This window comes from Labeo rohita, chromosome 19 (genome assembly GCF_022985175.1).
Source record: "Labeo rohita strain BAU-BD-2019 chromosome 19, IGBB_LRoh.1.0, whole genome shotgun sequence".
NCBI classification, from domain to species: domain Eukaryota; kingdom Metazoa; phylum Chordata; class Actinopteri; order Cypriniformes; family Cyprinidae; genus Labeo; species Labeo rohita.
The window spans coordinates 18864138-18887595 of NC_066887.1; the positions used below are offsets into that span (position 1 = coordinate 18864138).

Genomic DNA, 23458 nt, shown 5'->3' on the forward strand with positions numbered 1-23458 from the left:
ACTGCATTATATTATCTTATTTTATAAAATCAGGCCAGGTATGATTACTGGCTATAATGGCGAAAAATTCATGTGCTCACGTTGGAAAATGATATTAAATAGATGAAGTTGTGTCCAAAACAACAGATACAGCAAACAAAGATGAATACATTTCTGCTCTTTTAATGCAAACAAAACGCCAGTACTTCGCTTTCAAAAGCCGACGCTGGCTCACTGTGTAGAGATGTATGTCACACATTATGAGCGCCTGTAAATCGGAGTACATTGTTGTATGTGTGTCGAGCACAACAAAGGACGACACTCCCCTCTTGGCGCAATGAACCGCACGCGCTCCTTCTCATTCTACCCATGATGCCCCGCGCGCGTCTGCTTGGATCGAGCCGCCATGTTGTCGGTGTGAAAGCTAGGGAGCTGCTGCGAACCGGGGCTGAAATCCGTCACCATCCGCATCCTCCACCTGTGAGTAACCCTCTATTCTGAAACCTACTTTTCATCCGGAACCGTTTTAGCTAATTGCGCGTTTATATTTTGGCGTTATGAGGCGTAACGGCTGATTTTGAGGGCTTTGTTGTAAGGCAGTAGCTCCCCCTCCTCTCCCCGGGTCTTCCTCCTGCTGTAGTGCTCTTCCTGTCCAGACGGCCCGGGCCTTTTGTTAACGGGAAGAGGACCTGTAGAATAGCGCAGAGCCGGCTCGCAGACTCAAAGGTACCGGTCAAAGCGTTTCACACACCCGTTTGTGTCGGTTTCCGTTGGAAACCAGCGTCATTTCACCGTGTAAGAGTCATTAAAACGTTTCATCAAAGCCTTGCCAGACAGTTCCGCCCCTCACCGATTGCCATGTCGTGGATTAATGGGTGACAATTCATATAAAAGCGTCTGTTTCGCGACTGTCTGATGTCAACGGGTTCATGTACACCGTTAGTGACAGCGAATGCTCTCCCTCCTCCTCCTGTGGTTTGCTAGTGGGCAAAGGCTCACGTCTTTTGTTACCTGTTTGTGTTATCGTGATGCAAACGCATGCTTTGGTCATGGGCAACCAGTTACGGTATCTCTCCCCACTTCCGGGAGGTGTGCATACAGCCGCCCGAGCTCAGGAGCGCTTGTTTCCGGGTGTCTCTGGCGCTTGGGCCATGTAATGGCGAACCTGATCAGCCTGCAGGCGACTGTAAAGTACATGTAATCTGTGAGGACAATGGCTGTGTCTAAAAACTTTTTTAGCCGTCATATCCGTCTGCTCACTTCTATGTAGGCCGTTTAGTAGCTTGTGAGAGCCAATATGTCAGTTTTGAGTACAACAGTGTCCACCCACTTTTTAGGTGGCCTTGATACTGTAGAGATGAGAAAAAAAAAAGAAAAAGTTTTGAATAAACAAAAAGACAAGACTGTCCACTGAAAGACTTTACTGAGGGAAAGAATGACAATCACATCCTAATCCCATGTATGCAATCACATTAAAAACAAAATATGGAACCATTCATTTAAATGTCTTAAAAATGTGGTTTCTATATATAACCATTTAATGCAAAATATGCATATAGATACACTACCAGATTAAATTTTTTTTAAAGAGTTTTCTTCTGCTCACCAAGCCTGCGTTTATTTGTTCCAAATTACAGCAAAAGCAGTAATATTGTAAAATGTTTTACTATTTTAAAATAACTGCTTTCTATTTGAATATATTTTAAAATGTAATTTATTGATGTGATCAAAGCTAAATTTTCTGCATCATTACTCCAGTTTTCAGTGTCACTTGATCCTTCAAAAAATCATTCTAATTTGCTTGTCTAGAAACATTTATTATTATTATTAATATTAATATTTAAATTGTTGAGTTCATTGTTCAGGATTTTTTGATGAATAGAAAGATCCAAACATCAGCATTTATCTGAATTAAAAAGCTTTTGTAACATTATACACTATACCGTTTAAAAGGAAAAAAAAATATTAATTTTAAATGATTAAAATTAATACTTTTATTTAGCAAGGATGCTTTAAATTGAATATAAGTAATGGTAAAGACATTTATAATGTTACAGATTATTTCTATTTCAGATAAATGCTGTTCTTCTGAACTTTCAATTCCTCAGAAACCTGGAAAAAGTTCTACTCTGCTTTTTTCAACATAATAATAATAATGATGATGTTTTTTGAGCTGCAAATCAGAATATTAGAATGATTTCTGAAGGATCATGTGATTGGAGAAATGATGCTAAAAATTCAGCTTTAAAATCACAGGAATAAATTACATTTTAAAATATATTCAAATAGAAAAGTTGTTTTAAATAGTAAAAATATTTAAAAATTTTACTGTCTTTGCTGTACTTTAAACCGAATAAATGTTAGCTTGTTGAACACAGGAGACTTATTTAAAAAAACAAACAAACAAACTTTTGACTGGTATTTAAGTCTTTTGAAAGCGTATAGAGGCTGTCTACATAATTTGTGGTACTTCACAGGATTAAGTGTTTTTTGTGCAGTTTGGTTGTTTTGATTCTCTGCTTGGTGGAGATTTTTTCAGAATCCTGGGTAATGTAGTTTCTTGTCAGGGTTTCTGTTGTTAACATGATTATGAAATAATATGTGAAAATACATGCTAATGGCTATAACAAAGTATATAGCATTGATTACCAACCTCGTAGCTCGCAATAGGTCCACCTTTAATGGTTTAAAAGTTGTTTAAAATCAATTACCTCATGGATAAAATGAGTGGGATTTTTATTTCTGGCTGTTCTGACTGTTGCACTCTCTACCTGGCATGAGAGTATCAGAGAAAAAGGTTGTTAGGTTCAATAGAAAGGCTAATAAGGAAGCATCTGATGAATGTGAAGGGGAGTTTCAGTTTGATCCTGTACTTGGGGGAATTTCTGTAGCTCTCATGGTGGGATTTTACTTTTCCACTAAGTCACAAGTGTGGGAGTTAAATGTGTTGAATGTGTTTCTTCCATATGCAGGTGTTGTGAAGCCTAGACTAGTGGTTTTCAGCTGGTTTTGCTTCAGAACCTAAATTTGTCTGTGGATAACCTAATATAACCTATTTTATGTAGTCAGAGTCTTATTTTCTTGTACCTTGCATGGTTTTGTTTATGTTGTTTGAGAATGAGGGTGTATCACATAACCTGTTGATACGGGTACACATCTCATTTCTACTGAGTAACAGGAGTTTTTTTTTTTCTTCCACAATGCTGTAGAATTTGATTGACATCAGCAATACAAGATATAGGAATAATTTTCACGTACATTTTTTTTTTATTCGCCTGTTGTCTGTGACACAGACCAGCAACCGAATTTTGGATTGTAACCCTCCAGTTAAAAACTACTGGCTTAGAAGTTGGGAAGGTAATGATCCTAATGAAGTCATAAAGCCAGCCTGATCTCATGAGAACAACGTCACTGTTTTACCAGGTGGCGATTTTGTATGGTTTTGTGCCAATGTAATTTTTAGAAGAAACCTAAGCATCCTCCCCTAAGCTTAACCTTTAGCGGTGCATAAGCAGATCATACGTAAACGTACAAATAGCTACCAATTTGCCAAAATTGTTGCAAATTGCTATGATTCATTAAGCTGTCCTGTGCTAGGCTTAAACCTATGTCATGTCACAAATAGATTTAACCTGTCACGCCTAATGTTGGACCATGTTTATTATTTAAAGTAGGTGTGGGATGAATATTGTTCAAGGAGCCCTCAGGATTACTAGAGTTCTGTGCACACAGTCATCTCCGTCAACAGTGAGTTGCTTCTCCCTGTGTACTAGCTTGATTTGAAGCTCAGGGCATTACTTCATCTATGTGTACAGGATTACACCTAATGGGGATCTTGTGCAGGTGTATAATCTAGCTGCACTGCAAAATATAGCATTTGATGTTCCAAGGGACAAATTAGAAAGCAGACTTTTAAAAAATATATGGTAACTGATAGGTAAAGAGATAAAACAGGGGTATGGAGTGTGTACAAGACATTACCTAAATCCAGTGCTTGTATAGTATAGTTGAGATTATTTAAAATAGTTTTAAGTTTTATTTATAAAATAACTATGGTAAAATGTATATTTCTTTTTATGTTCGTGATGCTGTTGTCAATTACTATTCTGTTCATTCTTAATATTTAATTTGATGTTATATACAAATCTTTAATTATACCTTGTGTGTGATTTTAAAACAGGGGCTGAATGGAGTAGACTGGAATTTGGCACTGAAAATTGTTTAGCATTTTCGTGGGCAGCTGGCACTTTATCCAGGTTGTTTTAAAAATCCAGCCATTCTTTCAGGTCGGATGACTGGTCAGACTTGTCTTAGTCACTGTTTAAATTGGGAAATTTAAACTGATTGAGGCTTTTGTCCCAGTAAATGATCTCCAAACCAGTTGTTGTGCCAGCTTTCTAAACCTCTGCTACTAATGGGGCTAACGACAAATCTGTGGTGCTTTCAAACAGTTGTCAGGGTTACATGACACAGTGTCTATTTAGAATGTAGGTGGTTTGTTCTTAAACTCCTTTTAGGCGTTGACTTTAATCTTGTGTTGCCTCAGTATGCCAGTGATGAAACCCAGTTTCATTTCATGCTCAAACACATGTGTTTGCATGAAAGCTTCAGTACCTGGTGAATATTCCAATTGAGTGAGACACTCAGCTAACTTATGAATGTTGGTTATGGAATACACTTAATCTCCAAATTAAAAGAGGTCTAAAAAGGCTCCCTCTCTTATTTCCAGAACGATCTCTGTGATATTATTTACCCCCAGTGCTGCCAACACCTCTGGCACCATTTTAGGGTGAGATTACACCAATCTCAGGATTTTGCTGTTGGGATTAATTTGCTGCTTGTGGTGGCCTGCATCCGCATATCTCTCTGAAAGATTGGTTCGGTTTTAGGTATGAAAGCAGGAGCAAAACTGATGTGGCCTCCTTTATATGTTTCTGAAACCAGAAATGCTCTTGTTAGTCCTTTTAAGGTATTTATAGCAATAGCATTAAACATGACAGTTAATACTTTAAGCTTGTCACAGTTAATTTCTTCCAAATAGTTTCTTTGTCATCTTTCATTAGGTAAATAAACAGCTGTTAAAATTAGTCATAAAACAAGGCCAGTTATAATTTTATTCATTGAATAATTGTTACATTTAACGACAGTGTTTAAATGCAAGAAAGATTAATTGATTGGAGCCTGTTTTAACACAACAGCAATTATGATGTTTATATCCACATGATGTCCTCATTTAACTCTTAGAAAGTGTCTTTGTTTGTTAATAAGTAGAAATACTTAGAAATTGTTATATTATTGATTGCTGACACATCAGCATGTGAAGTGAAATCCTTTGCTTGCAAGCCGAAATAAAGAGAAAACAAGTGAAACTGCCACAAGAGGAACAATTTTTTTTTTTTTTTTTTTTTTTCTTCTTGTTATTGCACATCTTTTGGCAAGAGTTGCTGTGGTAGGAAATTTTTGCAAATAACCCTGTTATCCATGATAAACGGTGGTTATTCACCTACTCAGAACAGAACTGAAAGTAGTGGTTCAAAATGTGTATGTCAATTTTTTTTTTTTTTTTTTTTTTTTTTTTTTTTTTTTTGTTATTGGTAGTTGGTGTTTATATTCCTTTTTTTTTTTTTTTTTTTTTTTTTTTTTTCTCCATGATAAGTGTCTCCCTTATGTGTCACATGGCCCAAAGGATAATGTTTTTTTTATTTTATTTTTTTATTTTTTTATTTTTTTTTTTTTTTTTTTAAAGCAAGGTGGATTGACAAAAACAGGCAAATGATTAAATCTCTTTTTTTCTTCTTCTTGGTTGTCTGTGTCAGTTACAAGAGAAATAGTGATACTGCTTTTAAAGTTGTAATTGTTACGCATTGTATCCTTGATAATGTGCATCCTCCCCAACATGAAAAGAAAATGTAATCAATAAAGACCAGCTGCAAAATGTCCTACGTAGATGCAATAATCCTAACCTTCATTCCTTTGCTTAATTGTGTACTTAGTGGTGTATTTATACAGAATTTATACTTTGGGTTTTCAATTTAGTAGACCAAGTTCACAGAGCTTTTTAATGAACTTTGGAAGCAGTCAGAAGTAAATGTTTTGTACCTTGATTTAAAACTCATGTCAGCGATTTAGTAATATGACAGTGCTTTTTTTCCACCCGTTCTGCTGGATGCTTTGTAATGCTGTGAATGTGATGAAATATTTATGTTCTCTTTTCAAAGAGCATATTTATCAAGCTGCAAACTGACCTTTTCTCATCAGGAAAATTTGTTCTAGTGGAAATTCCTCCGTTGTTTCGACTCTTGACTTTCCCAGTATGTCAAAGTCATTCTATGAGAATGATATCAGATGCACATTTGAATGAGAATGAAATGAGTCATTTTGACAGGCCCGCTCTGCTTGATTAACTAGAACAACAACCTCTGCTTTCCCCACTGAGCCTCAACAAGTGTGCGCAATGTAGTAATGAGCACTTCCAGTCCAACGCTGACTCTCACACTGATAGATTGAATTGACCTCATTCTAGCCCAGACTGTGTGTGTCTTCTCTTCTATTGCCCTATATTTTCATGGGTCAGGAATTTTATTTTATGTTTTTATTTACTGGAATCATTCATTTGATTCTGTATCTCTTGCTCTGCTGTTACTATTCGCATCCATATAGGGTTGATTTCTTTAAAATAAGTGAAGTTGGTTTCGATTTTGCCGTTTGTATTTCTGAGCTTTCTCATTCTTAGCTAGCTTTGAGAGCTACAGGTGTGGTAATACAGTAACTGAATACACTTGAAGCGCAAAGCAATCCCAGATGCCTTTGGGGTTAATAGTGTTTTGTTTGTTCTTGTGTTACAGTCTCTGGTGGAATGAGCGTAGCGTGTGTGTTGAAGAGGAAAGCTGTGCTCTGGCAGGATTCGTTCAGCCCCCACCTGAGACTGCCTCCCCCTGACAGGCCATTACCCAGCATGCCTGTGGTGCTGAGTGCTGCGGGCCACACCCCCCAACCTGGCCCTTCTCCTCAGGCCCCTCCCCCTACGCAGGGAGCGGGACGCTCTCAAGATGACGCCATGGTGGATTACTTCTTCCAACGGCAACATGGCGACCAGCCCGGCTACAACAATTGCAAACACCGCTGGCCGACTGGTGACAACATTCATGCAGACAACCAGGTATTAGTTAGTGACCAGAAAAACACTTTTTATTTGTTTGTTTTTTTACTGGTATGAAATGTAATCTAATTATAATTGTTTAACTTTTCACACAGGTACGATCGATGGATGAGCTTAACCATGACTTCCAGGCACTTGCGCTGGAGGGCCGAGCAATGGGAGAGGTGAGAGTCCTTACTTTCTTCATCTTCTGCCTAATGCTTTGCGCTTGTCATGTATTTATGTTTCTGTCTGATGTTCCCGCTCTGCAGCAGCTCCTTACTGGGAAGAAGTTTTGGGAAACTGATGATTCAGGGAAAGATGGACCAAAAGGGATCTTTCTGGACCAGTGGAGAGACAGCGCTTGGGGAGCCTCTGGTATGTGTGTGATTAAGATGCAATAATTATATTTTACATATTTAGTACTTTTCTTTCTAACATCCCTTTTTGTTAATCTCTAGATCACTCAGTGTCCCAGCCAATCATGGTGCAGCGCCGACCAGGCCAGGGCTTCCATGGCGTCGGAGAGGCTGGATCTGTGCTGTCGCCACGTTCTGAGAGCGGTGGATTAGGTGTCTCCATGGTGGAGTACGTTCTTAGCTCCTCTCCTGCTGAGAAAATGGACTCGTGTCTGCGCAAAGGAGCCTTTGTGAGTCACTTTCATCTTCAAAATATTCCTCTTACTTTTTTATTAAGATACTGTTTAAGAAATAGCTCACCTAACACTGAAAATTCATTATACCCTTACGTTTTTCCAAACTTTAAAAGCTCAGATGGGTTTGTGATAGGGCTGCCCTCAACTAAAGATTTTTCTGGTCGACTAGTAGTTGTTCGTTTTAAGCATTAGTCGACTATTAGTCGCACATTCATTAATAAACGATATAAATCATAATAATGAGCCTTTAGTTGCCTACATAGCGTAATAAGCACTTAAGTGTACGCAATAAAGCTTGCCACAGTGCACCAGCAGAAATAATCATTATGAATGTGTCAGGGAAAAACATAGGGTTCCCACGGGTCCTTGAAATCCTTCAAAGTTTGTGAATGTGGAAAGAAATTCAATATAATTAAATTCCATATTATTCCCTCCAGTCCGCTAATGTGTTATTTTGCCAGCACTTTGTGGCCTGTGCATACTAGCTTGCTTGATTTACGTTAATTACGTGATTATTTATTTATTTTTTTTACGTTAACTTAACGTTACATGAGCCTAATCTCTTTTCAATAAAAAAAGAAATATGGCCAAAAAAAAAAAAGTTTTCATGTTTGACACATGAAAACTATCAATGTATGGTAACACAATATTAACCTTGCTCTCACTTGAAATGTGTTCACACATTAAGTCCTTTAATTTGAGTATATTGGACCTGGAAAGTCCTTGAAAGAATTTGAAGTTAACCAAGGTGTGGGAACCCTGAAACAGCAAGGAGACTACTTTACATTTTTATTGATTTATTGCTAAACTTTATCATCTTAAGAGATAAAGTCGATGACCCTGACTCATCATCTCCGGCAGAAGTGATGTGCCTGCATCCATGTTTCATATGGATTACATAATCAGAGAATATTTGTTTTCCACTTGAATTAGTTAATTTAAAAGTAGACATTAGACTCTCTGTAGATATATTTTTCGTGTCTGTAAGGCAACTATACAGAGTTTCGAAGTTTGGCACTCAAGTTCACAGAGACCGAGACAGCAGAAAGCGCACCCTTTTTGCTTTATTATTGTACAATAACGCAACATTTCATTGTTTTGCGTGCACGCAAATAAACGTCCTTACAGATTCAAAAGACGTATTACTCTTATTTGTATGACCAAAAATGACTGAGTATTTTAAGAGCAAGTTATCGCACTGGTGCCTCCATCTGTCATGCAGTGAGTGCGTTACTGTTCAGCTTCCACACTCCGTAGTGGCTACTACTTGTATATGTTGCTACTACTTACTGGATGTACTATATTACCACATAGACTTGCTGTTAACGATCTGTCCGTCACAGACTGCGTGGCTTCGCCACTTCCTGTGGAATTTAATTTTTCTGCAACTAATAAAATTTTGGTTGACTAAACCTCTAGTGGTTAGTCAACTAGTAAGGGGCAGCCCTAGTTTGTGACAACGTGAGGGCGGGTGAATATTGGCAGATTTTTTTTTAATGAACTATTTCTTTAGTACCTAAAGTCCTTCTTTCTGTTTTGTTCTCCCTTTCTGTTTGTCTTAGGGTCCAAGAGATTCAGAGGCAGATGACCCTGAGAAAAGGGTAGAGCAAAAACCCAAAACAACCTTTGACCCTGAGCGGAAGGAGCTTAAGGAGACAGAGCCAGATGTTTTGGATAACCCCAATGGACTACCCAATCAGAATGGACTTGATGTTGACGTTAAGGATTTTAGGTACATACCATCAAAAAAGTATCAGTGTTGTAATTTAATCTTAATTTAAATTTAAAGTTGATTTATTCAACAAGGATGAATTAAATTGATCAGATGCAGTGTTGGAAATGTTACATTTTGGAAATGTAACATGTTACCGAATACAACTTACCCTATTTAAAATGTAATAAGTAATGTAAACATTTCAATTACTTTAAGTGATGTAACTAAATACATTTGATTACATTTTTGATTACTTTTCTAAATTTCTAGTGAATGTTTTCAACACTTAATCAGTTAATCAACTCTCAGACAGGTTGTAGCCTAAAGTTTTCAGCAGCAATGTAGGTTGAAGTAATAGGCAGAAGTGGTGCACTACAACAAGATCCAATCAAAAGTATCAGAATAGCATCGCTTCACTAAACAGCCTTTAAATGGCAGGAGCACATCAAGAACAGGCAAAGTGACAACTTAATATTATTCAACATCCTAGCTTTTTACAAAAAAATATTTAGATGTGACCCCCTTTGTAATCGTTAAAATTTTCATAAGTAAGATTTTTTTTCTCAGTAACTGTAACAGATTAGTTACATTTATTTTGTAATTAAATTACGTAACACTGTTACACTAGTTACTCCCAAACACTGATCAGACTTTTAAAATATTACAAAATATTTCAATATTTAAATAAATGCTGCTCTCTTGAAAGTTATTTTTGCCAAAGAATCCTGAAAATATGTATCAGAATTTTCACAAAATTATTAAGCAGCTTTCTGATTTCTGAAGGATCAGGTGACATTGAAAACTGAAGTTATGGCTGCTGAAAATTCAGCTTTTCCATCCCAGGAATAAATATAACTTTAAATCAATGTATTACATAAACCGTTATTATTCCACAATATTACTGTTTTTATTTCTAAGTAAATTCAGCCTTGAGTATAAGAGACTTCTTTCAAAAATAATTTAATTATATCGACCCTTTATGTGGCTTTACGTATGTCTCTTTTCATTATTTCTAAAATGTATTGAAGACAAACCTCTCTTTTGTTTTTCCCCCAGCCGTACTCCTGGCAACTGCCCTCCGACTGGTCCAGAGGTGGAGTTGGGTGGACCAGAACTGGCTGGAGGTGCAGGGCCAAAACCAGCAGAGGAGTTCTCAAATGTTGAAACCCAAAATGTGACCCTGGACCCCATGGAATCTGTTTCCATGGAGACTTTACAGTTTGCAGATTACACTGGAGGCCAGCTGCCTCTTGACTCCACAGCTGCCACTGTCGGCCTGTTTGATTACAACTCTCCTCAGCAGGTAAATATCTGATGCTGCTAGCACTTTGAACATTCAAGACTGTAATTAGGGTAGGGTAGTAATAATAATAATAATAATAATAATAAAAGCTTGTCTCTTTATAAATATTTGTATTCAGTTAATTGCTATCACAGGCCACACATGTGAAGGCTAACTTTGAACAGCCTTATTTTGAAGTAATCTGCGACAATACTGTTCAGTCTCTTTAGAAGTTATTCTGCAACAGTAATTATTACTCACATTTGCATGTGCTTCCAAATCCTTGCATTTATGAATGTAAACAAATGCAAATGTGTGGTATAAATTTCATGCCTGATAAAAGCAACCTGTATTGCAGCTGTTTCAGAGGCCCAGCGCTCTGGCAGTGCAGCAGCTCACCGCAGCCCAGCAGCAGCAGTATGCTCTTGCCGCCGCTCAACAACCACACATTGGTGAGTCTGAATGTTGGTACAAGTGTCTAGACTTAGAGCACAAAAGTTCAGGTGTTTTATTTAACTTGGTTTCTTGTTGGTTGTGTGTTAGGTTTGGCTCCAGCTGCATTTGTACCGAATCCGTACATCATCAGCGCTGCTCCACCCGGCACTGATCCATATGCTGCCGGCCTCGCTGCTGCTGCCACTTTAGGTGAGAGCTCATGGTTAAAATTTGAGATATAGATGTAATATATATAGTTGGTGTTTCAGGATATATCTCTGGCATGAGTATACAGGATGTTAATAAGAATAATACATTTTCTCAGCCCCATGTCATCCAAAATGTTAATGTCTGTCTTCAGTCAAAAAGAAATTAAGGTTTTTGAGGAAAACATTCCAGGATTTTTCTCCATATAGTGGTCTTCAATGGGAACCAGCAGGTTGAAGGTCCAAATTGCCATTTCAGTGCAGCTTCAAAGGACACTACATGATCCCAGCCAAAGAATAAGGGTCATATCTAGGAAAACAATCGGCCACTTTCTAAAAAAAATACAAATGTGTTTAATTTTTAACCGCAAATACTCGTCTTGCACTAAGTTGACTTCACACATTGCGTAGTTACGTGCAAAGAGTCAAATGCTCTTTACAAAAAAAAGGTGAAACAACGTCTGACAATTTTGAAGTTGGAGGAGAAAATGGGATTTTTTTTCGCCCTACCCTACCTTTTCGAACTGAAATACACAGATGAAGAACTAACCGCACGTGAGCTTTCCAACGTGATAACGTGATGCATGCAATCGTGGACGTGCATTGTAGAGCTAGTGCAAGACCAGCATATGTGGTTAAAGAGTTTAGAATTTAATTGCTAGATAAGACCCTTATTCCTCGGCTGGGATCGTGTAGAGCCCTTTGAAGCTGCATTGAAATTGCAGTTTGGTCGGTTGGACATCCTTGCTGAATAAAATAATTTCTTTAAAAAACAAACTCTTACTGACCCCACACTTTTGAATAGAAACATAAATGCATATTAAGTGTCTACCAATGCCATATTCACTATGCAAATATTTGAAAGTGGCATGATAATGAAAGCGTCTTAGTGCAGCTGATTTGTTTGTACTTGTATGATAACAGTACAGAAATGTAGACTGCATTCGATTGCGTTTCTGTGGCAGAAATGGTCTGTTGCTAAAGGGTTCACTGCTGAGCAGTCACAGTCTGGAGTGGATGAGAAGTGTTGCTCATGATGGCTGATAGTTTGGACTGCGTCCTCCAGGGGCTTGAGATTTAGCTCTAGGATTGAGGCAGTCTGCTTGATTAAGCCTCACACACACACAAGCACACACCTGCTTTGATGCTCCTAAAGCAGAGTACAAAGGCAAAGGAAATGGCTGCCGACTCTGCGTCCCGTGTACATCAAAGCTCCTGAGCCTCCTCCGAAAACAGTGTGCTTTGGCCCTTCATCTGAGAGATGACGTGTATGTTTGTGTCTTTCAGGTCCAGCGGTGATGCCCCCTCAGTACTATGGTGTGACTCCATGGGGCGTGTATCCTGCCAACCTATTCCAGCAGCAGGCTGCCACCCCCTCCAACTCGGCCAACCAGCAGCCTGCAGCACAGACCCAGCAGAACCAACAGCAGGTACGAGTTCAGCCAACCAGACCACTGATGTAGGGAATACGCAGCATGCATACATTAAACTCATCCACCAATCTTTGATCTTTGTTTGCCCCAGGTGATGCGTGCAGGTGGAAATCAACGACCTCTGACTCCCAGTCAAGGACAGCAGGGTCAGCAGACAGAGCAGCTTGTAGCAGCAGCAGCTGTGAATTCTGCCTTGGCATTTGGGCAGAGTCTGGCAGCAGGCGTACCTGGTAAAAAAAACTCTTGATATATCTTTTAATGGGGTGTTCACACTGAAGCAGTTATGTTTTAATAAAAGTTGTGATTGAGGTAATTGATACGGTTGCCAACATAACAGATCAAGTTTAATCTCGTAATCATAGAAAACCCAAAAAATATCAGTGGTTTCTTGGCCTGAAAAGTGATGGAAATATATATTCTAAATAGCCAAATTTCAGTTGTGAATATACACTACAGTTGTGTTTGGGTTAAATTGATCAAAAGTGACCGATTACTAGAGAAATTGTAATATGGTTCCACAAAATATTAAAAAAAAATAAATAAATAATCGCCAATAAATGAAAATTCTGTCATTTAATTACTTGCCCTCATGTCGTTCCAAACTGTAAGTCCTTTGTTTATCTTTAAACACAAATGTGACCCTGGACCACAAAACCTTAAAAGTCTATTTGTAGCTAGGCGTGTAACGGTATGGTATGGTTCGGTTCGATACAATACGACACAGAGGTGTCACGTTTTGTTGTTGTCAATTCAATCATTTGACGCTGAATTGACGCTAATTCGAAATGCGCACAGGTTTTTACAAGCTATTTAAAAGCTAATAAAAGCGAGCTAAAGTTGGAAAACTAATGAACTACCTCACCGCACACCCTACTAGAGTAGTGTGGTGTTCTTTGGGGATTGGAGGGGCAGATATCACATTGCCTGTTATGTCATTTGGGCTGCCTTGTTAAGCACAGTGGCAATGAGAACATTATATTTCACACACTGTAAGCTCTTTTATTTGCCAAATGTAATAGAATTAGTCCAACGAATCGTTAGGTTTGTAATGCATACTGTACCGAACAGTTCAATACGAATATGTGTATAGTTATACACCTATTTGTAGCAATAGCCAAAAATACATTGTATGGGTCAAAATTATAAATTTTTCTTTTGTGCCAAAAATCATTAGGGTATTAAGTAAAGCTCATGTTCAATTAATATATTTTGTAAATTTCTTACTGTAAATATCTAAACTGAATTTTTGATTAGTAAAATACATTGCTAAGAACTTCATTTGGACAACTTTAAAGGCAGTTTTCTCAATATTGTGATCAAATACCAAATATTGTCCTATCCTAACAAACCATACCTCACTGGAAAGCTTATTTATTATTCAAAGCAATTTATTATTCAAAATTGACCTATATGACTGGTTTTGTGGTCCAGGGTCACAAATTAAGATATTTTTGATAAAATCCGAGACCTTTCTGATGCTGCATTGACAGCAATGCAGCTACCATGTTCAAGGCCCAGAAAGGTGGTAAGAACATAGTTAAAACAGTCCACGTGTGTCTGTGCTGGTAACCTTGTGGGCAGCGTGCCAACATATGCCACAGTTGCGCTTCGGGTGTCCCGAGACAGAATTTTCTTTTTTGGGGGAACTATCTCTTTAAGAAGCACTACTGTTTTCAACATTGATGATAATAACAAATGTTTCCTGAACACGAAATCACAATATTTAGAATTATTTGCTGTCTGTGTGAACGCCCTTTAACAAGAAAGGAACAAGAAACTAAACTGGAATAATGTCTAATGAAGATATGTTTGTTATATTCCAGGTTATCCCGTGTTAGCTCCAGCTGCATATTATGACCAGACAGGTGCACTTGTGGTGAATACAGGTGCTCGTGGCGGCCCTGTTCGACTTATGGCCCCTGCATCGGTTATCATCAGCCCATCAGCAGCAGGTACACATTTGAAAATGGCAAATCAGGGTTGCACAGTCAACAACCACCATTATAAGGGTCATGAACTGCCTTTTTATTATTTTGTACTGTTTTTTTGTGGTCCCCTTATAATGTTATCAAGATTCTTGCATCAAAAAACATCTTGATTTAGAAGTAGTAGGCTTTTTTCTGTCCTGTTTTTAACCCGCCTTATCAGAACGCTCTGTTTGAATAAACATGGTGATTGTATACTCAGAAATAAATGCCCTCTGTTGTGGCTAATAGCTGTGTATATGTTTGACCGTCTACATCCTTCATAGATGGCCCCTCCTGTGATTTAGGTTAAAAACGCATAAATACTAAGTCAAACGATCTGTAATAACAGACAAAGCAATAGTGACCACATAATAAAAACAGTTACTCTCACTTACGTGGTTCGACATTACTGTCGGATCCAATATAGGCAGCATCGTCTTTTAGTTTCGGTCTGTCTGAAAATCCTGAAACTTACAGGAAACTTACAGTACAATGACCTCTTATATGTATGTCTTTAAACATTTTCAAAATGTTGAATTGTATTTTAATATAATTTTCTCTTTTTAAAAACAGTGGCTGCTGCTGCTGCCTCAGCAGGTGGGGCTAATGCCGGCCTCGGTGGTGGAGCAAGCGGTGCTTTCCGTGCATTGAGTTCCCAGCAGGCTCCTGGGCAGCAAGGGAGCGGGGCTTTGGGAGGAAGCTCTTTTTATGGGAGCGGCTCCCCAAGCTCCTCCTCACAGAGCTCTTCGCTATTTTCACAAGGCTCTGCTCAGCCAGGAAACACCTCACTTGGATTCAATGCCAACCCATCATCTTCTCTGGGAGCCACGCTTGGAGCAGCACTCGGGGGGTTTTGGCACAGCAGGTATTGTGATCTCAAGTTTAGTTATTTTGAAAATAAAAATCACTATTGCCCAGAGGTGACCCTTTCCGCTTTTTAAATGCCCATTCCTGGTAGTGATGCACCAAAATTTCACCCAAAATATTCGGCTGGCAAAGGTTTGGAGGGCCGAAATCATTAAGTGAAATGTAATTGGTTTAATTAGCGCTGCTTCAATGGAAGTTGATGTAAATACTGCCTTTTGTGTATTTTTTTTAATTTTTTTTATTTGAGTGTTCACTATTAAATATAAACTTAATTCATTTATGATTTTTAACAAAATTAAAATTGGTAAAACATTTCGGTATTGCATCAGTATTTCAGAAATATTCCATAATATTATATAAAATCTTTCATTATAATGAAAGAACTTGCTTTCTCTGAAAAGCTGTTTCATAGGCAATGTTGCCAAGGCTGCTCATGAGTCACGTTACATAAATAGTATGTGAATGTTGTTTGATGTTTGCATTTAATGCAATGGGGGAAAAAAAAAAAGATTTGATTTGCATTTAATGATTGGTTTAGTTTGATTCCTGTTTAATTTTTCTATATGGTTTTGTTTTGCAGTGGCTAATTCCAGTTCCAGTGGGTCCCGTCGAGATTCCCTGACGGGTAGCTCTGATCTGTACAAGCGCACACCCAGTAGCCTCACCCCTATTGGCCATGGGGGCTTTTACAACGGCCTCAGCTTTAGCTCCTCCCCTGGCCCAGTTGGCATGCCTCTTCCAAACCAAGGCCCCTCCCACTCTCTCACCCCGCCACCCTCGCTCTCGACTCATGGATCTTCAAGCAGTCTTAACCTTGGTGAGTACAACATATATGTTGCAGTTATCTTTTCATCAAAAATCTTTAATAAATTGAAACTAACAGATGCCCACTTCTGGCTCCCTCCCCCTTAGGTGGACTGACCAATGGCAGTGGGCGATTCATCTCTGCGGCTCCAGGAGCAGAGGCGAAGTACCGTAGTGCCACCACAGGCTCGTCTCTCTTCAGTCCTAGCAGCCAGCTCTTCCCATCATCACGGCTACGCTACGGCATGTCTGACGTGATGCCATCGGGACGCAGCCGTCTGCTTGAGGACTTCAGAAACAACCGTTACCCCAACCTGCAGCTGAGAGAAATCGCAGGACACGTTATGGAGTTCTCTCAGGACCAGCATGGCTCCAGGTAATGCAGATGTCTGTTACAGCTCACAGATGACAGGAAGTCAGTACTTGATGTGAATAATAGTTGGAATAATAAGTAACATGTCCAAAACCAATTGGATTGTGTGCAGGTTTATCCAGCTGAAACTGGAGAGAGCAAGTCCTGCAGAACGTCAGTTGGTTTTCAATGAGATACTCCAGGCGGCCTACCAACTCATGGTTGATGTCTTTGGAAATTATGTCATCCAGAAGTTCTTTGAGGTAAGACCGAAGGTCTTTTGTTGATACATGCATCGTTTTTGGTGTTCAATGAACCACTCAGTTACTTACATGAGGATGGAGGTTGCAGGTTCAGACTTGAACCTGATTTATTTGGTACTGGATTGTGCAAGAGAAGTCAGTGCTTTGTGCAATACAGGTTGTTTCAAAGCAAGAAAATAGCAGTGCCAGTGTTACAAAGTTCATCAGTTTGGTTTAAGCGTACCTGATGTCAATTAAGAGTAGAAGCAACTGCTAAAAGCTGTTTATGTGTTTAGTTTGGCAGTCTCGATCAGAAGTTGGCGCTGGCTGAGCGGATCCGTGGCCATGTTTTATCCCTGGCGCTGCAGATGTATGGCTGCAGAGTGATTCAAAAAGCTCTGGAGTTTATCCCTTCAGACCAACAAGTCATTGTAAGTTTATGAATACTCATTTTATAATTGTTCACAGTGCTGTGGTGAAGTTACACAAGGTGTATGAATTGAATCTAATTACTTTGCGTCTTTTTCAGAATGAGATGGTTCGGGAGCTTGACGGACATGTGTTAAAATGCGTGAAGGATCAAAATGGCAATCATGTTGTGCAGAAGTGCATTGAGTGTGTCCAGCCTCATGCTCTGCAGTTCATCATTGATGCCTTCAAAGGACAGGTGTGTCTCTATTGAACTGTGTGAAACGCTGTATGTTTGAATAGAAGGGTTTGAGGTATGCAGGTTCCATGGGAACCTTTGTAATTTATTTATGGAGGGCCTGACTTTTGAAGTGCAGTGCACTTTTAAGACGCGCAGTGTAGCAAATGAAAAAAGCTAAAAGTTGTATCATATTTGCAGAAATATAATAATGGAATAGTATAAAAAAAATTGCTTAAAAGATAAAGAAAGCTTGATTTGATACTAAGGGTGTGCGATAACGATATCTCTGTTTTCTGATTTTTTTTTTTTTTTTATTTTTAAGGGTCATCTTTATCATCTTTTCTGTCAAATTCTTAAACTTAATCAGTACATTTAAATAGTAAGACACTATAGGGCTTATACCAATCAAATGAAATCAGTATCAACAAAATTTGTTTGCAGTGCAGTCTGGATTTACACAGACTTGTTAAGCAATTAATGAATGCAATCAACCTGAAGTTACAAATACATTTTAAAAACAAAACGTTCAATAGTGATATTTGAAATGATTTTTGGAAAAAAGGGAAAATGTACTTTAAACACAAAGCTAAAATTGGTGGCGGGAAATCACTGCGTGAGTGAGTCATTGAGTCATTTATTCAACTGATGCGTTCAAACAGCTCATTGATTCAGTAATTAAACACTGTCATGTGTTGCTCAGACTCAGAACAGTTCTGCTGAACTGTTTTATTAAATATCACATTTGCATTTGTATTGATATGTGGAGAAAAAAAAACTACTCGTGTGACAGTGATAGGGTTGCCCTCAACTAAAGATTTTTCTGGTCGATCACAAGTAGTCGTTCATTTTAAGCATTAGTCGACTATTAGTCGCATGTTTATTAATAAACCGTATAAATCATAATAATGAACCTTTAATTGCCTACATACCCTAATAAGCTACATAACCTGTATACCCAGAAAAAGCTTGCCACAGTGCACAGGCAGATGTAATAATTATGAATGTGTCGGAGAAAAACAGCAAGGAGACTGATTTTAACGTTTTAGTAATTTCTTGATAAACCAGTGCTTTTTTTGTTTTTGGCTTGAGAGATAAAGTTGGTGACGCTGACTCGTTATCTCCTCAGTAATGATGTGCCTGTATGCATGTTTCATACGGATTACATAATCTGTATGAAACATGCATACTAACTTCCTATTTGAATTGGTTCATTCAAAAGTAGACATTTCTTGGAGTTTTGAAGTTTTGCGCTCAAGTTCACAGAGACCGCAGAACGCAACCACAGATCCTGTTTGCTTTAATAATTTAATTAATAATAATAATCCTACACAGTGATGTTACCTATCAGATGATATGAATATAAAAGACACCCAAAAGTCCCCCCCACCCCCCCACCCCCCCCCCACCCCCCGCCCAATTTTTGTAATTCTGAATGTTTTTTTAATACACTAAATCACGCAGTGAAAGTGTTAACTCTAAATGTGCTTGTCCAGTACATTAGGTAGTGTTTGCATGCACTCTCTGGGTTTGTTTTTGCTGTTGTCGCTATAGCTGCTTGAGCGTAAAGGAAATGGCAGACAGTGTACAACTGTTTGAGAGTGGAAATATGCTAATACGGGACAGTCCGTTAGCAGTCGTGGGCGGGGCTTGAGCAGTATGACATCATACTGCTCAAAAAATTTAAACGGCTTGATAATTGAGACTGTTTAGGTTTTTCAAGCATTAAAAAGGAGTGAATAGATTATCGTTGTAGGGTGGTTGTGTCCACATGCTGCCAAGACACATTTATATGCAAACACCATGTAAAAGTGAATTTTGCATCTGGTGTCCCCTTTTAAGACTTCGTTGTGGTAGAGTCAAAGTTGCAGGACTTCAAAAATATATATATATATATACATTACATTAAATATTTGTATAACTGCAGTCTTGTCAAATTCAGTGTTTCCTCTTCAGTGGACCACACTGGCCAAAATGGCTGCAACAGTAAATAAGTAGTCTAAAGGCCCCATGTTCTTATCTACAATGAGCTCTGGGGACAGAATAGTCTACTAACATGCATTTTGTTACAAAAAAAACTGCTTTATCATCCAGTCATGGTTCTGGAACGGAATGTATTTAAAACCTTTGTCTCTTGGGTGTATGTTTAACTAATAACTGTGTGTCATGCAGGTGTTTGCTCTGTCCACACACCCATATGGTTGTCGGGTGATCCAGCGTATTCTGGAGCACTGCCTGCCTGAGCAGACTCTACCGATACTGGAGGAAATACATCAACACACCGAACAGCTGGTCCAGGTAATTTATGAAGCAGTCTCTTTCTGTACTGACCCAGGATCTTATCCATTCCTTTCATCAAAACCCTTTTTCCCCCCCATATAGGATCAGTATGGGAATTACGTAATTCAACACGTGTTGGAGCACGGCCGCGCAGAGGACAAGAGCAAGATTGTATCTGAAATCCGTGGAAATGTTTTGGGGCTCAGCCAGCATAAGTTTGCCAGGTGCGCACAAAGCATTTATACATACGCAATAAAGGCACAAAGGAAGAGGCATCTTATTTATGTTTTTTGGTGTGACTAATTTTTCAGTAATGTGGTGGAGAAGTGCGTGACCCACTCATTGCGTGCCGAGAGGGCGATGCTGATCGATGAGGTGTGCAGTATGGCAGACGGGCCCCACAGTGCCTTATACACCATGATGAAGGACCAGTACGCCAACTATGTTGTGCAGAAAATGATCGATGTGGCTGAGCCGACACAACGCAAGATTGTAATGCACAAGGTGCTGCTTTTATTTCGCTAACAGTGATTCTTCTTTTCCTGCTCGTGCCAATTGTGACTTTAACAATGAATGTCATTGTTTTTTGTGTAGATCCGGCCCCATATTGCGACACTGAGGAAGTACACGTACGGAAAGCACATTTTGGCCAAGCTGGAGAAGTACTACATGAAGAATGGAGTTGACCTCGGGCCACTCTGTGCACCCCCTAATGGCATCATGTAAACCTTTCCCATAACTCCTTTCGGATGGCCGTCTGTGCACACGTGCGTGTGAGCGTGTTTGTCCACACCCGACAACGTAGAGGGAGGTTGGGGTGGAATCACCGAAACCTTCCCCTCATCACTGAATCATCCCCCGGGTTGTTGTGACCTCTTTATTTTTTTAAATTTAGTTTTTCCTCTCCCTTTTAGCGTTTCCTCCCGTTTTCACTCTACTACCTAAATGATGGTCCTTTTTTGGTCCTGTATGAAATGAGAATATTTGATTTATCCCACGTTCGATCATGTAGGCTTGCGCAAACACACTTTATTGCTTCGCGACAACTTTCTAACGCGCATATTCTTTCATAACACACACGCACATTATCGCTAACACTTGATTGCTAACACGCAGACATTTAGCATGGGAGACGTTTTTGGTCTTGCTTCTATAAACTATTTAGTGCATACTTGGTGTAGACCTTTGCATATATATATAAATATATATATAAAACTTTGTAGTTTTTCTGGTTTTTGATGTCCAATCTGTATCTATAATCTTCCCCTGTAGTGAATACATACTTCTGATTGTATAATTGTACATTTGTAAACCTTCGCTAATGTAAATGTGGACTCGCTTCTACAGCCCTTTTTTGGTATGAGGAGAAAAAGAAAAAAACGACAAAATGGAAAAAAGAAAAATCTTGTGCATTTCAGTGTAAATTCTCACCTCTTTGGTTGTGGTTTCTGAGTTATGAGTTGTTATATATTGTAAATTGTAATATCAGATTTTTTTTGTTGGTTTTGAAGCCCTTTGAATTATTACTGCATAGATGTACAAAGAACAGAGAAAAGTGCGCACTCTGCTTTTAGCCATTCACCAGCCACCTCTTTTTCACCTCCACTCATCCCTTTCTTTTTTTAAGATCTTTTATAGTCCCTCCCTCGCTCCGGGGCGGGTAGCAGCAAGCGCGTTTGTGTGTATGTGTGTGACGCGTTCCACCGCCCCGGGTCAGAGTCGGAGGTGTGTACAGATTTGCCATTCTTTTGTCTACTTGTAAGTGATTGTAACATACTGGCCATTGGTTTTTGATTTGGAACACTCTCCGGTGTATATTTAAACAGCCTTGTGTATATTTCCTATGATTCTCTTTATGCAGGCACACTTGTAACCATAATGTGTATAGGTAACAGATGCTGTGTGTGCTTTCTGCCTGGGCAACTATTTTTTGTAACTCCAGTTGTAGATTGTCTCTAAACAATGTGTGATCTTTATTTTGAAACAAAACAATGAAAAAAATTCAAAATTTCACAACCGTCTTTGACTCTTCCTTTTGATGTGCTCCTTTTGTCTTTAGCACTGTGATTCATTTGGAATGAAGACTAAGGCCATGTTCTCACTTTCAGTTGTTGGGATTGACAGCCTTATTTACTTACCGGTGTGAGTCTCGAAATGTTCCGTTCACACAGCAGCTTAAAGTCGTTTTCGAATATTCTGTCTGTATGAACGTGCAACAGGAGTCACGCAGTATTCCTTAAAAGCAGTCATAGCAACACAGACCAAAGCAATATCAATAATGGCGACGTCCGTAAAACCGAAAGTATTACCGGGTTCTAAAACGACATAAATCCAATCTAGCCGCGAGTTCATCCATTAAATGGACCTTTCTCACATTTCCGGGTTTCTCAGAGTAAGTCGTCATAGTTGGGTAAAATCCGAGAGCAGTGAATGGGAGAGTACCATAAATATATTTTTTTGCATGCTCATTTGCTCAAATAGCAAAAGAAAAACTACACCATAGTGTTTTCACGACTTTCAATCAAAGGGAAAAAAATGAGCTAGACAGATATCAGCAGTCAGAAGAGAGAACAATGTCAAATTTACCGTCCCTCCCATAGACGCGGCATTAGAAACACCCTCGCATTAGGGTAAAACTAGTTTTTTTGTAACTTGATGAAAGGGTGATATAATACAAAGTATAGTGTTATAAATGTACATACATATTTTTAAAAATCAAAATATAAAAAACTTTGAAGGATTTATGATGATGATGACCGTTGAAACACGTCATCACAGGCTTCTGAAAAGGGTCCGTTATCATTAACCGACAGCAGCGTTTAAATTTGAGCGGCGCGAAGAACGCAAAACATACGGGAGAAAGCGGCTCCGGTGGAGACTGGATATAAAACTTTCAGATGACACGACACCGCTCATTTCTCCTTCACTGTAAGTTACCGAAACCACAAATTAAACACGATAGACTCGCGTTTGTGCGGCAGAGCGGCTCTCTCGCACTCTATGACGTGACAGACAAGTAGTTGTCCGGTCCTGTTCCGTTCACACAGTTGTGAGTCCTGAAAATTTACAGGTGTGAGTTCAGTTATAGAATACGGTTGTCACACCCGTAAATAACCGTACTGTGTGTGAACGTAATCGGTTTAAGGACTCAAATATGGTATTGACAACCGGGTTCTGCTGCTGTGTGAACGTGGCCTATGGCTGTGTTTGAAAGGATTTTAGTTCGTCATTAAACAAATGTGTGATATTAGTCAAACATTAATAGTATTTTCCACAAAGGATATATTTATGATCATTTTCCTGTAGCAGTAATTTGATAAAGTTTCCTAATGACACAGCCTGAGGATACTGTGTTGATGAAAGTAGCAGATATGTTTAGATGAAAAATTATGTTGGTGTTGAAATCTAAAACTTGCATAACATCTTTCCAGGGAACACTTTATTGCAAAATGCATACC

At 38.9% G+C, this 23458-nt stretch overlaps 1 protein-coding gene and 1 non-coding gene across 2 annotated transcripts; both read left to right on the top strand.

The window, feature by feature from the left end:
• The first annotated feature begins 309 nt into the window (after positions 1–309).
• Positions 310–22016, top strand: pum1 (pumilio RNA-binding family member 1). The gene is given in 23 exon segments (XM_051136435.1): positions 310–459; positions 6825–7138; positions 7234–7302; positions 7390–7495; positions 7579–7766; positions 9335–9504; positions 10543–10789; positions 11127–11220; positions 11312–11413; positions 12697–12839; positions 12934–13072; positions 14666–14794; positions 15383–15654; positions 15656–15674; positions 16257–16493; positions 16589–16856; positions 16966–17095; positions 17371–17505; positions 17604–17741; positions 19893–20018; positions 20103–20224; positions 20312–20504; positions 20595–22016. Coding segments are annotated over 22 exon segments (3462 nt in total). The 5' UTR covers positions 310–459; positions 6825–6835; the 3' UTR covers positions 20727–22016.
• On the top strand, positions 19643–19780 carry LOC127182440 (small nucleolar RNA SNORA5). Its single transcript, XR_007829908.1, has one exon. It is a non-coding gene; the product is annotated as a small nucleolar RNA SNORA5 (small nucleolar RNA).
• Positions 22017–23458: the final 1442 nt, after the last annotated feature.